This window comes from Bactrocera latifrons, unplaced genomic scaffold (assembly GCF_001853355.1).
Source record: "Bactrocera latifrons isolate USDA-ARS-PBARC rearing strain unplaced genomic scaffold, ASM185335v1 scaffold_171, whole genome shotgun sequence".
Lineage (NCBI taxonomy): Eukaryota > Metazoa > Arthropoda > Insecta > Diptera > Tephritidae > Bactrocera > Bactrocera latifrons.
Genome location: NW_017535197.1, coordinates 20,870 through 36,863, shown reverse-complemented (window position 1 = coordinate 36,863; position 15,994 = coordinate 20,870). Strand labels below are relative to the sequence as shown.

The 15,994-nt window shown below is 36.1% G+C and overlaps 1 protein-coding gene across 1 annotated transcript in view; it reads right to left on the bottom strand.

Annotated features, from left to right (window-relative positions):
- The window catches only part of LOC108966955 (sodium-coupled monocarboxylate transporter 1), a 64,708-nt gene that overhangs the window by 29,940 nt on the left and 18,774 nt on the right, over window positions 1-15,994 (bottom strand). Inside the window, exons 2-3 of the mRNA XM_018930125.1 lie at window positions 5,476-5,733; window positions 4,294-4,441 (exon numbers count right to left, since the gene is read on the bottom strand). Of these exons, the coding sequence (XP_018785670.1) occupies window positions 4,294-4,441; window positions 5,476-5,686 (359 nt within the window). The 5' untranslated portion in view covers window positions 5,687-5,733. The remainder of the gene's footprint in view (window positions 1-4,293; window positions 4,442-5,475; window positions 5,734-15,994) is intronic.

Sequence of the window (15,994 nt, the reverse complement as noted above, 5' to 3'; positions counted from 1 at the left end):
ATATATATAATATGTTTTTCATATTTCAAAATAATTTTTCAAAACAAAAACTCTCGAAACAAAACTATCACGTTGTGATGAGTTAAAGAAAGATTGTGGTGCATAAAATTTGTGGGAGGCGAATATTTTAAGTACGCGGGAGTAAGAAAAAAAAGCAGTCATACTCGATTAATACTTCTTTGTTCTCTTCGATATATTTTTGGTAATAGAATATTGGGGAGAAGAGGGACATATTTTTCATTCTTTCTTGGATGTCAACACACATTAAACAACGACGAGAGAAAAAATCAATTTCTTAGAATGAGAAGACCGAAAGAGCGATAATAAGAGAAGTTTTTTATTAGAAAGAGAGTTAAGAAAGTCTCCAAGACCGAGATGATTGCCTATAAAGGAGGAAAAGACAAAAGTGTTGATAGCTTATGAAGTGTTCTATTCTAATTAGTTAAGAGACAACAAAGCTGAAGGTGTCGATGTATTAAAATGTTCAAAAAATAGATTTTTCCTCACTAATAAATATTTTTTTTTATAAACAATTTAATACCGGAATTTTGGTCAAAAAGCGACTTTTTTGTAGAAACCGTCATTTTGTCAAACAACTTTATTTTGCTTTTTCCTTCAATTTGCTTTATTATTTTTAAAATTGCTTTAAAGGAATCAGTTGTATTTTTTAGTTTCAGAGAATCCAGTTCAGAGATATAGTGGTCACCGCAAACGTCTTTTTTGAGAGCAGCTCCCGGAGATCAGCTGTAGTTTCCTCACAAATAGACATTTGTACTTATCCTAAGTCTTAAAATACAGTTAAAARATACCTAATATGTGTATAAACTTTTGAATTAATAATTTCGAAAGTTTTCTCAGAAAAAATTCTGGAAATTTCGACTTTTATCCGGCCTTYTATATATAACCTTGTATATGTATAACCCCTTAAGCATTTTTCCGCGCAGTTGAAGTGTATAGTTGTTGTTGTAATAACAGCCGAAAATATTATTTGAACATTCTTGAGGAATTCTGGAGATTAGTTAGTCTTTGTCCAGATTAAATTTCGGGTCTGTTGCATGTCAATGCACTGGAGTGCTGTGGGCTTATGGTCCTCTTCCTCATTTGAGGTACTTTCATATCTTCCAATATTTTGATTATATTTATAGGTTATACAAATGAATAAGCATGAACAGAAGGTAATGTCGGACACWTTGCTGAGATATCGACCTAAGATTTGCACACGTATTTTTCTCTTGAAAAAGYAGCTCGTTTGTCCGAGCTACTATAGAAATTCACCGACGAAGAATCTGAACTGGTTCTACGTTAGTCGAGTCTAAATAGGCGGAATGGAGCCGGATTTCGATCCGACTAAGGACTGTCAACTGCGCACCATTCCCGAACTTATTTCAGGAATGTKTTTTGCCGCTACAACAAASTACCGATCAACATGAAGTCTTTCTTCGGCAAACTCTTTTTATTTGACRAAACATCTTTACAAAATTTGGCTAGGATTATTATCCTGCAAAATGCTACAATCTACGAAGAAATTGCTCKGGTGGAACCATAATTGTATATATAAATGACTAAAAAAAATCAAAATAAAGATTTTAATGTTATTTTACTATATAAAATTTTTTCTTTTTTTCTCTTTGGTGGAGTTTAAGAGTTTTTGATGATTTTTTGTTAACTCTGAAGTTGAAACTACCGATTTTACAAAAATAATCGCTCCAACCCCTCAGAGCCTTTAAACTACGAGTTGGAATTTGATAAATATGTTTAATCTCAGTTATGCTTTTTCCTCAAAATATAGACAAATGTGAATATTTATGCATATTCTCGCTAAAACCGTTTTCTGTGCGATTAGCGAGCAATTCACCAGCACCTGGGGGAGTCAATTTCAGGAATGTGTCTCTAATCAACACAACAACTGCCATCGAAATGCGATTGGAACATTTAAATTAAATTCAAAATGGCAATCTGGACGAACGACAATGCTGACTGCCTTGTACGGGTGTGTCTCGGCATGAGKCTGTGCGCAGTATTGCCSGCGTACCGTTGGCGAGAATACAATTAATTAAATATACACTAAACGCGCAAACATTTGATAACAGATTTGTTAACTAATTTTCAATGCGAAAGCAATTTAGTGACAATTTTACGTAGTTTGCGCTACACAAGCACACGCACATACGCACAACAGCCAGGCGAAATGTGTGCGTGTGTATGTGTGAGGGAGCCACAACGAAAAGCAGGACCTGTTATTGTTTGYCTGCTTGCCACCGGTCGTAGCCGAAAAACATCTGGTGCTGATGTTGTCGTTGTAGTTGTAGTTGTCATTATAGTTGGGGGCGCTTGCTGCCTGCTCGCTGCTTAATGATATTTAAATGTACGCACACAACAATTTTAAATTTTCCGAAATGCTGTTGTGAAAGTTCATTGCTGCTTCGTTGTTGTGTTGCTATTCCCCCGCTCACCGCTCGCCACCCGCTCGCTTGCTCATAATGACTGCTGGCGTTCATGCGTTTCGGGCGCTTAATTAAAACTTGTCGCCAGTACATTTGAGGACTTTGTTTTCGCATAAATATGTAGAGTCTATCATGTAGTTGTATGTATATGAGTGCGTGTGTGTGTGTGTGTGCTTTTGTTCGACTCATTCGCTTGGTCGGAACTGCGCGTTAGTAGAGGTGCGAAGTGCAAGAAATAGTGTTTACAGGAAATCAAGTTTACAGCGTAAATTAGAAGCAATTTTACAAAAATAGAGTACCGTTATACACTTTCCCTTTAGGTGACAATTCCYCGAGCCGACARATAGATCACCCGATCTTTACTCCCTCGTAGSCATATAAGGGCTATTTGAGTGCAGCTACGAGTTTTTCGCATATTATTTATATTACGCTCCTCCAGGTTTTGAATCTCACACTCCTTTTGTAATGCGTCGCAGACTTCTTTGGAGGTGGTTACCTCATCCAGKTCCTTGTGCATAATAGTAATATTATGAGTTTTCGGCTGTATTACTGCCATCCCACCAACCACTCCCTTAGGACACTCTTGAACGTGTTGGCTTTGTTATCTGGGTTTTTTTTATTTCAATTAGCAGGTGTCCATTGAAGGTTTTCCTGATACATCTCTCGTTAGAGCCCAGTTCTTCGAGGCCATTGCCATTTATTATTCTCTGTAGACTATTCGCATACTCCGACTTTCGCTGCTTCCTCCTACTAAAAAAGGCTGGACCAYAACCAACAAAGTTAAACACAGCCAAATCTATAGTGTGGACAACAACCCTCAAAGTTGCATTCAATTTTCAACTCAATTTGAATTCGATTAAGAATTAATGTACAAAATAAGTTTTTTGGTATAGAAAATCGATCCAAATTTATGCTTTAATCGGACAAAGGACAGTTATTAAAACAAAATATAACATTTTTATAACTATTAAAATATTTATGCCGAAATTCACGCAAAAAATAGAGCCATTGTATTTCTTGAAATATTACTATATTTTGTTCAAAATATTTTCACATATTTTTTTGGCATTGTTTGCTTCTATTTGGGTTTCRTTTAAACTTTTCATCTATATCGCCATACTAATTTAATGAAAATAGTCTTAATATCAAGCAACTAATTTAAAATGTTGCCTACTTTTGGAGGCGAATTTTAAGTTGCAGCAACAGCTCTAGCGAAGTCACAAACCAAAACAAAAGTTGTATGTTGTTTATTTAATTTGAAGCAAAAATATTGAAAAATAATTATTTGAAGATTTGGGTGATACTGGAGAAATTAAGAAATTAACTTAAAAAAAAACCAAAAAAGCATAACTTCCGTTGTAACGAAGCTATAATACACAGATCAGAAACAGAAAACAAATCCTTATAAGGACTTGATTTTGATCGGTCAGTCTGTATGGTAGCTATATGCTGTAGTAATCTGATCAGAAAAATTTATACACAGTTTTTGGTGTAGGCACAACAAGGCTGAACAAAAATCGATGCAAAATTTTTTGAAGGTATATATTTTAATCAATTAGAAAAAATTTCGAGGGCTCAAAAAACAATTTCTATTCCTAGAAAGAAAAATTAAATAAAATTTCCTGAAATAATATCCTCTCCACCCYTTTAAGGGTTATACAATATGACATAAATGTTTCCAAGGAAATATTCAATATCCCCATTAAGTGCGAGTGATTTGTAATTGATGCCATAATTGGCGCACCTGTTGCCACACTTTGCTGCCACCAAATCGTTTACTCACACAACAATAAAAAGCAAAAGCAAAAAAGGAATACATTTATATAAATGTTTCCGCACATGCACTTACCTTAAATCTATGTACTGGTAGACGGACGTTATGCCCAAATTAAAGTAGACTGGCACAAAAACGAAGCACACAATGGGATAAGCGCTGACCATGCCGTAGATGTTCTCCCACATGGCCGAGCCACGATAAAACAGCTCGCTGGGATAACCTGTAAGGCAGCAAGATGTAAAATATTATAAATAAGCATTTTGTTGTTATGTTGTTGATGTGYGTAGGTGTGGGTGTGGCAGTGGCTTTGGCAAATAAAAATTAAATAAGTCCACCTGAGCGCTGGGTAGTTATTCAATTTGCATAATATGCGTGTAATCTCTCGAATGCCGAGCGCACGTTCTCACATACACATACAGCACTCAATATATATATATACATATATGTGTGTTGCGACTAGTTAAATTTAAACTTTTTCTTTGGCAGAAGTTGCTTAACCTAACTCCTAAGTGGAAATGTATTATCCTTTCCGGTACACGCTAGTGCCAGTGTATATGTGTGCGAATTTTCGTTTTTGTTGTATAACTCGAATACAGTTATTCAAGAGATCTTTAGACACTTGGCCCAACAAGCGCACAACAAATCACTGGCTTAGYATGAGTACCCGGTATATTTGGCTCCTCGTTTCGAGTGCGAGTGAAGGCTGTGAGAGACTGCGGTGTGTTTGTGTGTTGAAGAGAGATAAAGGTATCATGCAGATAGGAATACTATATGCAAACAAGGATCTGCTTCATAATTGTTGTTGTACAACAGCTATTTGAACTTTTTATTTGGCGTAGCAGCAAGCAGCTGCAGTGAGTATTTTGAGTCTTTTTACGGGAATGGATATAATTAATCACAAAAGAGATAGAATCGGGTGTTACATATATGTATATGTAAAGGTGCAAGGAGTTATATGATATTTCATATTTGGGTAATTGTGCTTGTTTCATATATTTYAGCCTTCAAGTCTAATATTCCACTAAGTCCATTAGAAGCACCTTCTATCTCTTAAACTACTTGCCATGATTAGTTAATGGTCCATTGTTAAATTATTCTTTCTTTAATTCGTGGTTCTCATTAAAATTTTCAATAATTGCCAAATTCAAATTAACTCTCTAACTAGCTGTTTTTAATGGCGAAAAGCGTAAAACATTTCCGCGCTTCAATTGAATTTGAAATAAACGCAATTAGCATTAATTTGATTAGACTTACCTAGTACGGTGCGTACACCCAGCGTGCCGCGTGCAATTGATAACATAATGGCAATAATTGAAATGCCGCCTGTGGCAAAGACATAGTCGGCTTTGCTGCGCTCCTTCTTCTTGCCAAATATACGTTTCCACAGCGGTGCGAATATGGTGATCAAAATGAAGACCACAAACATGAAGTAGTCCCAGCCAAGTGATTTCAGTTCTTTAGCCATTTTGAGTGTGGATCTGATTTATTTTATGCGTGGAAAATTTATAAAAACTGCAAAAAAGTTAAAGAAACAAATTTATTAAATTAAAAGCATTAAAAGAATAAATACATTTAAAAATTAAAATAAATGAAATAATGTTTTTTGGAAGAAAAAAATAAGATAATCTTACGAATAATTGGTAGTAATATCAAGGAACTGAAGAAATCAAAGTTGAAAAATTTAGTGAGTAGTGAAACGAGCAGACGTAGATCTTATAACTGTAGTGCAGTAATCAAAACGAGAACGAATTGGAAGACATAATTGATTTGGTACCAATATAGACTATTAATATTGTACTGAACCCACTTTCATAACTTTATTGTTGTTTTTATAAAACTTAGCAGAGTGGCGAATCGAACAAATAACTCACGAAATTTCAATGGACRATGCAGCAGAATATAATAGGGAAACATTATCAGCTTACTGAGGTTCTTATTGCCACCATTATACTGAGACCAAACTATAAACGCTGTTGTTGCTTTCATATGAAAATATTTTGACAAGAAAGTAGAGCGCAAAAAGCGAAGAGAGAAGTGCCGAATACGAACACTTCATGATTACATACAAATCGGTTTAGGGAGTTTAAATGTCAGCGTAAGCTACTCCAAAAACGATTTCGCCGAATTTTTTTTAGTTGCTCACTCACTGCATATAGAAGTAAACATTCCAGATATTTCTTTTTCTTTCCGACGTGCAAATATTTATTTTTATTTAAAATTACGAAATATTAAGGGACTACATAGGTCAAAAAAGCAATTTTTTTATTGTCTCAAATTCCATATACAGCCTTGAAAATGTGTGCTCGTGAGGCTAGCTAGACTAACAGCGCCGGTTGGCAAGATTTCTCGAAYTATTTGAAAAGAAAAATAAATAAATAATGTCCCGAAATTTTCACTAAGATTTTCTTTTTTTGTAAAAAAGTCTGCCGAAAATTCAATTTTTTCAGTTTTTTCTTTCGTCCAAGTTTTAAATTGAAGTWTTAACTAAAACACGTAACACCATCAGAAATTGAAATATTGCAGACYCTTCTCTACTTAACCTTACTTTATTAGAAGCAGCACTCGGTTTCAACTAAACTTTAAACGCAGAATTTGCTTATCTTGCTCCGTACCTCGCTCTATGGATACCTTTTAATTCTAATTTATTTTGTGTCYCTGCTCTTTCTTCGCTATTATGTATATACGATATGTATGTGCAACATTGACAGTTACTATTCAATCCCTTTCATGCGCTCGAATTTGTGACATTACAGCTACAATGTGCCGTGCTTTTTTCTCAATTAGACACACTAAATGGAGCAACGTGCGCTAAGCTCTTAATGCTATAAAAACCGTTATACCATAACATGGAAATGGTTATCTTATAAAAATTACATGCGCACGAGAAGGTAGCAGCTCTGTTGCTATGTTTGTTATTGTTGGTGTAAAGTAGAGTTTGAAAGTCAAATTGAAAGCTGAGCGCTGATGGAGTGTGAGGCGGGATATGGAGTAAATGAAAGTCGTAAGAGAGAAATATAATAATTTAGGTGTTAATATATGGTGAGATATTTAAGGGTTTTATTATGAAAATCTAAATAGCGTGGGAATTGTTGTGAYTACAGGTTGTATAAAGAAAATATTTGTCGATTAATAGCCAAACTTTCCATATTTTTATCTTTCTTAAGCGGTTGCTTCCATTGCAAGCACAAAAATTACGTTTTTGGAGAGACATTTTATTTTGTAATTAAAAAAAGGTGTCTGGGGATGAGTTTGATATTTTTGCTTAAATTATCTTAAAACCAAAAACAAAAATAAATATATTAAAATAATAGATGTACACCGACAATGATCGAAAATTAGTAAACATCTTGATTTTCGACAAAAAGTCGCCATTCAGAAAAAAGTATTTTTGGGGAAAAAATTACAATTCAGTGTAACTTAAAAAATAGAAATAATTTTTAACATTTTTCTTACATCATTAACTGGAAAGTATATCTAATATACAATTCAATCGGCTCAGCTGTTTGGAGAAATTTTCTTCACCGACTCAGAAAATATTTAACAAGTTTTTGTATAATGGTGCCATGGTTAGAAGTTCAGGCTAGTGAGAAAAGTCCTCGGAGCGCTTTTGACTTGGGAGTGGCCAGAAACGTTTCTTTTACATATGGCTCAAGACCGACGTCTTAGAATATTTATCCTCTGGGTAGCCAAAAAACAAGCGTTTTAAGGCGCGCTAAAGTAAGAAGGCAAAGCCTTCCCTCACTACGCTTATGCGCTAGGTTTGTGTCCCGCCACGTAAAATACACTACCAATGTATTAGTATTAACATGACTACAGCGCTTGGGAAAGTATTATTTCAGGATGTATTAATGCATTGTTAGCTAGATTTTCGATCGGTTCTTCACTTCCCTAACCAAAACGAACTCTTTTTCTATGTATGTACATGTATACCGTTAGGATTGTATTTGAGTAAATTATATTTAAGTTTCGCACAAATGTACGTTACCATGTGCTGCGGTTAAATGAGATATATATAAGTACATAAGCATTACTGTACATACAGACATGTATRTACAAATCTATGTATGCGGCAAAATGTAACAGTGATGCTTGTGCAACCACCGCAAACCATAAATTTTAAGCTGGATAATACGGGAACGTTCATACGTTCCGTTTTAATTTTTCCCTCAACATATTTCCAGCTTACTGCGGTCGAGCTACACGTTTAACCTTCGTGAGCCAGCACATGGATTTGCTTGATTTCAGTGTGAGTTGTTGCAATGTTTTGCCTCTATTTGTATTGTTTTTTGCTGTTCAGTTTTTTGTTGTTGTTAAGTTTATTGTTATTGTTGTTAAATGTGTTGTTGTTATCCAGTTTTTTATTTGTTTTTGTTCACCTTTTCGTTGTTGTCGATATTTTTTGTTCGCTTTATAGCCGTGTGTTCGATAATGGCAGCCGGTAATCGCAAGTTTTCTTTGAAATAAATATGGTTGCTAGCTATTGCGAGCATAAGCYGCTTAAAGTCAGCATTTGCCTGTGATCGAATGTGTATAAGTAGTTTGGTATAGTTATCTGGCTTAACTGCTTACTTATATATAGTATATAGCTCATTAATATTTTTTTGACTCACTTAATTAATGTTTTTTTTTTATATCACATACAAATATATGTATGTAAGTGCATGTAGGGTAAACAAAAAAAAAAAAAAAAAACTTTTTAGATTCATTAATCATATTGGAACTTCTTTTTACAGGGTGTTTCATTAAAAGTTCCCTACCTTCTAAAAGAAACCATTCTTTACAGAACTTGAATTGATTTAATTTGTTCAGCCTTAAGTCTTTCCTTGATGAAGTAAAATGCTAAACATTATTGAACAATAAATATGGCAGTTTGCCTCTACTTGGATCACCCGTTATATAATACTATGTACATATAATATATTCTATAAGTAATACAAAGTCGTGTTACTTTACAAGTCCTGTAATTTGYTCGTTTCGATTTCGTTCGAATTTTTGTTATTGTTTAAGACAATTCAAACTGTGTGGCATGTCGCAAAGTAACTTCAGCTGCAATTTAACTTTTGTAGAGTGGTAGAAAATTTTGTTTACTTAGTTTTTCTTGACATTGAATGCGTGGGAATGTGGCTGCAACTAAACTCGWGTAACTTTTGCATGAGCTTAAGTCAACATGACAATGTATTTTTTGGTGCGAAAAATGYTTAGAAACTTTGTTTGCACAGATGAATATTCTTATACTAATTGGCGTTTTCTTCGTTTCTTACTATCAACAAGAAAAATCGTTTGAAAAAAACCTCGTGGTAAACTTAATATAACCCATAAGGGTAGGTAGGTAGTTGGAGTGACTGCCTGATTACGTACTTAGGCATTTACGAKGGTCATTGTGATACCCCTCAATGTATTGTCTTCTCTCTGAAGCACCCTGTGCTTCTGATAAAGTTCGTCAGTCCGATAGGTTTAGGTCGTCGTCAAGATACCCTCGACCGATGGTTGCAATTCTTTCCGCATAGAAGTTGTATTATAGTGTTCTCCTCTTCTATCTTCTGACATCTTTTACAACAGTCGTTACATGGCCTTCCTAGTCTACTGGTATGTTTGCTAWTTAGACAGTGACCTATTAATACTTCTTCTTGAGTTCTGGAGTTAGATTTTAGAGTAAGTCAGGGATTGATTCCGCCGAGACTTAGCTAAGTTTATAACGTATTTCCRGAGTCTAATTGTAGTGTAGTGCCGGATCTGGCTCGTCCATCTGGTTCACAGGGATATAAMTATGTCTTGTAACCCATTGTAGGTTTATCGTGGAATAGGATGTTAGATCCACTAAAATAAGCACTGATTCACTAACTTTGACGAAACCTTAAGATACTTTAGTGATATTAAAGCCATCTAGCTATCTGTATTTATAGATAGATTCCTTGTTATGAACATTTTTTTTATATTTTTATTTTATAAAAGTTTACATAACAATAAAATTATTACATAAATTAAAGATAACGCAGCGCTAGCGTCGGAGGTTTTSGGCTTGTTATGAACATACTCCTAGTCAGAACAAGAACAACACAAGACAAGACAAGAAGACACTTTAGTGGTCTGGTGGACAGTTGTGGGTTTTGGTTTCTAGCTTTGCTGTAAAGATTCCATTCYATTATCTAGTTTCGACCCATCCGTATAGATGCTTATCCCTTGCCTACTTCAACTATTTCTCACTCTTCTTTGAGTCGTATGGGGACCGAATGTAAATTCATCTCTATAGAATTTGGATCCGATCTTCTTGTAGGGCGTTTTGTCCATTCAGTTTTTCAAAACYTTAGCAGTGGCTTCTATTTGACAGAACCCTCGATGCTAAGAATTGATCTCCCTATATGATCCAAGACCAAATTAATTGAAATAAAAATAGATTATTCACGAAAATCCGAAATTTTAGGCTACAAAAAATAAAATATGTTTAACTTCGTTGACTGTTGATGCAATGACATGCAATGTTGATGTTACTCCCGGGTATGTCAAAATAGAAAATAGACTGTTTTATGGTTGGATCATATCTGCAAGATAGACTTACCCTAACGTTGACCCAACCTGATTAACTGTTCTCTTTTGATGAATGTGAGTGGAGACTCACTGTCTCTGCCTCTGTCGCTGTCTCAGAGAGGCTTCTGTTGCTAGTAATTCCAATTAGAAGATGTTAGTCGGTTTAACTTTGAGTCTGTTTATTAAGAATAAGTTTAACTATTTTATATTGTCTTTATCAGTTATTTTCAGAGCCAACTATGAACTAAAAGCAATAATTGAAACCCTACTCTGAGAAGTCTCTCTTTAAACGACGATTGCGAGCAGAAAACTGCTTTGTAAGTATGTATGTATATAACCTATTTTATAACGGTAAGATTCTTCCACCCGTTACCCTTTCCAAATGAATAATTTTGAGAACCTGCTGCGGCTATTAGAATACAATTTACTCGTAACTCAATGTCTACAACATAAAGCTATCACTAACTGACAACGCTAATAAAAATATCAAAACCGCAAAAATAGTGTAAAAAGAAACAAAAAAAAAAAAAAAAATACAACTAAATTTCTCAATTTTCTGCAAACATGCAAAGTGCAAACCAATGCCAGCCAACTTGTAGACAAATCCAGAAGCGAAGACCGCAAACAGCGGCAGCAAAGTAACACATACAAACAGACATACGGAGAAGAGAATCACACGAAGGGTCGCGGCCAGTGATTTGACCTGCAGTGATAACCGACAAATTGAATATGGCGCTCTTGGCAGGCTCTCGAGCAGCGACAGACTACTAGAAACTTAATTCTTTTTTTTTGTATTTTGTTTTCGCTTTTGTTTTGTTGCCGCTTCGAGTAGTTTATAGGCAGGTTGGCCAATTGGCTGGTTGCGCCATGGCTCACTGTGCCATGCAGTGCGCTGGATGGTATCCAACAGTGCTACATCAAGTGAGGTGCCATACTGGAACGTAAGGCATATGCATTTAGCACACTTTACTCTGGCCACATGAAGACATCCTGTCTAAGCGGCTTCTGCGCTYCTTCTCTCGCCTCTCGTAGACTCCTTGGTGCTGCAGCACTGCAGCTGTTTGCCACATGCTGTGTGGCATGCATACGGCTATTGTCACGACTGCCCTCTCGACCTCTGCGGCCACTATGAGGAGTGTGTGCCGCTCGTCTATTTATGCTTTTACGTGCGGCTGCCAAGCGAAAGGATTTGCGTTTTTCACTCTATTCTTTCGACGAATATTCTATTCCGTGGCGCTGTTGTGCCAGYAAGCAAATCAAAACATAAATCTCCAACAATTCTRGTGTAATTGAATTTCACTCTACAACACTACTCATTCTGCACCTCACTGTCTCACTCTCTTTCACACTCTGCTGCTTCGTCAYCTCACCTACTTCCATTATATGTACTTATTGTTTTTATGTTTTAATTCGACCCGATTCTCCTTGGCTTGGCAGTGCAGATAACAGTAAAAAATACAACAACAACAACAAATATATAAACGTAATGCAATAGTATTGTATCCTTAAGTCCTCAGGAAAGAGCCACCAAAGTGTTTAGAGTGCTTTTGGCATTGTGGTCGACTATTTGCAGTGTTTGTTGTCGGCGAAATTGTTTGTTGTTGTTGCTGCTGTRCASCATAGCATTGAAGAATAGTAAAACGTTTGAAAGTTTATTAGATAATGACATAGTTTGGCTGCCTGCTGATTCTTGGCTCCGGGCTCAGAGCTTTGTTTGCGTTTCTGCTCCGGGTTATTTGCATGGACTTTAAAATCACACACATATACAACACCACATTTGCATACGTTTAGTGGCCGTCAATGGCACACAGCTTTTGTGAAGAGTATGTTCTTCTTGTAAATGCCACAGAGAAGTTGTTCGGCCAAGTAATGAGTCCTCTCCTGACAAATGAAATACCACTTGACATTGCTGCGGCACATTTGTGAGTGGTACTGTTTGGTTTCGAATTCATTTTAACTTCATTCAATTAACACAAAATGACCGAAATGAATGGTTTACGAGTTTTTGACATCTACAATGCTGCAAAAATTAATTGCTGACAACTTTGGCTTAAAAGCATTTTCATATTATATGTACGTTCGTATGTATATTTATATAGTATGTTACTTAATGAACTACTCAGCTTACATGATTCGTTGCCATAGAGGTTTCGAATTTGACATTTATTTATTATGGAAAGGTGTGAAAAATGGTGAAGTGATAGTTGAAATAAAAATGTCGAAATTACTCTACTGATAAAAACTTAGTGGCCTCAAAATCATAAATAAAATAAAGAAAATCCGTTAACCTTGGCTGCACTGGAACTAACTACTGCTTATGCCTTAAACCAGGAGTCTACAACATTTACTTTACATATCTAGAAACCCACAAAGGTTCTGCTAGTAGTTAGAATAGCTTCTAGACAAAAAATAATATGCAAGACCAACAAAAGCAGTTCAGCAGCTTTCTGAAATGCGAGTAATAAGTGCTTTCCGAACAATGTTAAGCGATGCTGCGGAAGTACTAGTCAGCATGCCGCCTATTGACTTCCAGGGGGACGAATTCTCGACTATATCAGCTATCACAGCCCTCTAAAAGGTGGGAAAAAATCAGAGAGAACTACATTACAATGTGGTAGCAGCGGTGGTGAAACTCTAAATCGAAAGTACGATAGGTTAAGGACTTATCTTAGACATTCATTTGTGGATAACCAAACGACCTGGGGACCTGTATTTCCATCTAACCTAAGTACTGAGTGGCCATGGATCCGTGGGAAAGACATGAGTTCGGAGTAGGTTAGGTTTAGCKGATTYAAGTTCCGYACTCCGTATTTCGATACTTCCCYCCTACTATAAAAAAATATTTGTCAACTCCTCATAGCTCTGAAAGATTCTGTTCTGCGCTAGAATTTTGTCACACAATCCTGAAACAACACTTAATATTATTAGCTGCAAGTAGTGACCAAAGATTCAAAGTATGCTAAAGACGAACTTTTACCGAATATGTAATTTGCTTTCTTCCTTCCAAGCACATTAGTAAACACTTTGGGCTGCATACAAAACACACAAGACAAAAGTAGTAATAATGGTAAAGTTCTAAACTTTCCACTTTCCTACATTTTTTATCTTCTGAAAATACTTAATAATTGAAGTGCAGCCATTAGAGCATAGCAAAATGCTTAGACAAGTTATCGGGCAATAAATAGCATAAAGTATTTATAAGCGTTCCAAGGCGAGCGCCAAATGTACTGTGCACAACAGGTAGCCAGCCAACTGCATGTGGGCATATACTTATGTATATACATGCATATGTATGTACATACATAAGTATATACCGAAAAGTACTTAGATAAGCACTAGTGCCGTGTAGTGCAGTACACATTTTTGCCATCATTTCTTTGTGCCAAAAGGTTTGAATAAAATATACAAAACGTTGCAATTACTGTAAATTTGTGGCGAGGCATATATGTACTTAGCTCTCTTTGCTTGAAAGCGAGACATAAGAAAGAAAAAAGTGAAGAGCACTTTGCAGCGTACTCAGCAGTGTTTACAGTGATCTATTGCTGCAGTACATTGCAGTTATTTATTTATTTAATTTGTGTTGGAATTAAGAGAGAAGGGATTAACTTTTTATTGGTTTTTAATTGCAAGGAAAGGTTTAAGAAGCTATTGGTAAGTGATTATAGAGGTCCCTGAACATACATACATAGAAGCTTTAGGGCGATTTAAATTAAATAGGATTACGGCCACTAAGTCTAAATAAGCGCACTGGAAAGTGTATATACTGGAACGGAAAGGTTTGAAACCTATAACCATAGCTAAGTGAAACAATTACTAGAAGAACACAAACTGGAAGTAAGTCTCGAGCGGAAAAACGGCAAAAACTGGTCGACCAAAATGGTTCATATTTGGTTCAAGTAAGTTCATTAGAAATATAAAAAAAAGTTGAAGTTTGATCAGAAATACGAAAATATTTTTTCGACHAGCCAAAAAATAGATGAAGAATTTGTACATGAATACTGTTATGGAGTAGTTGTTGAAGCAAACATTAACAAATATCAAAAAGATACAGCAATGTGTTAAACACTTCATATAAGACAGAAATAATAGCAAATAAGTTTTTTGACAGCTGTCAAAAATGTCAAATCGTTAAACTTAAACGAATATATTAAAAGTTGTTAGTGATGAGCCCCMAATAGTGCCATATCTTGTTCGTTAATATTATTCATTGAGTTGCAGAGATTAAASAATCTTTCCCGACAATTTTTAGAACCGCCATAATATATACATACATATATATCAAATRCATGCATATRTAKCAAATACAAGTTAATAACTGASAACTCTTTAAACTCTGCCGTCAAAGCAATTAAGTTTACTTTCACTTGGAGCTAACTTCGCCCAATTGTGTTTATACTCGCACTCGCACTCGTTTCTTGTTTTTTGTTGCTTTAAGTTTCAATTGGTTTCATTTATCTCCGAGCGCTTAAAGTTCGCTTTCCGCTATTCGCTGCTTCGCACAACTTCGCGCGCCCTGGCCATTTTCTTTGCCAATGTTTGGCACGCTTTTATTGCACCGTTAGTGCCACGCAAGTCATGTTGCATGTTGCAAGTGACGCAGTTATTCTTACTACGCTCTTGTTGGTGTGCAATCGTACGTTTTGGCAGGTCTTCGTGCCGCACATGCACACAAACGCACACAATGAAACCAAATGCGCCTTGCTTTGCTCATAGAATATGCCAACACTACAGCTGCCACCACCGTGGCCACTGTGCAGCAATATATATTGTTCTGCGAAATTCCGGTAATTTATTTTGTATGTTTGGCTTAAAGAATAAAGTGAAAAATTGCCAATGTTGCACAAGTTTTGCGTAGTTAAAATTAATATTTAGCGGGCGCGCGCTACAACTATGCATACTCGATGGGGGTTGGGCTGTGCACGAAGGCGCGCGGCCTGGGTGGAATGCGTGCGGAACTCTGCTGCGGTTGCCGGCGTTGAGACGTGCCGCCAAAAGTGTGCTGCATGGCGCGATGGCGTGATGGACGGAGGGCAAGCGTGAGAAATGCTTAAAATTTTTTTTCGTTATGTGTATGTATGTGTTTGTGCGCTGCTGTAATTTTAAGTTGCGGTTCATGAGAAATGTTAACTGTCAGCAAAATTTGTATTTATGTGTTTGGTATGGCAGCAGAAAGTGTTGCGGTTTTCGCTGAATACTCCAAATGTTCAAGTCATTAGCAAATATACGTATGTGGACCAAACTGTTCCAG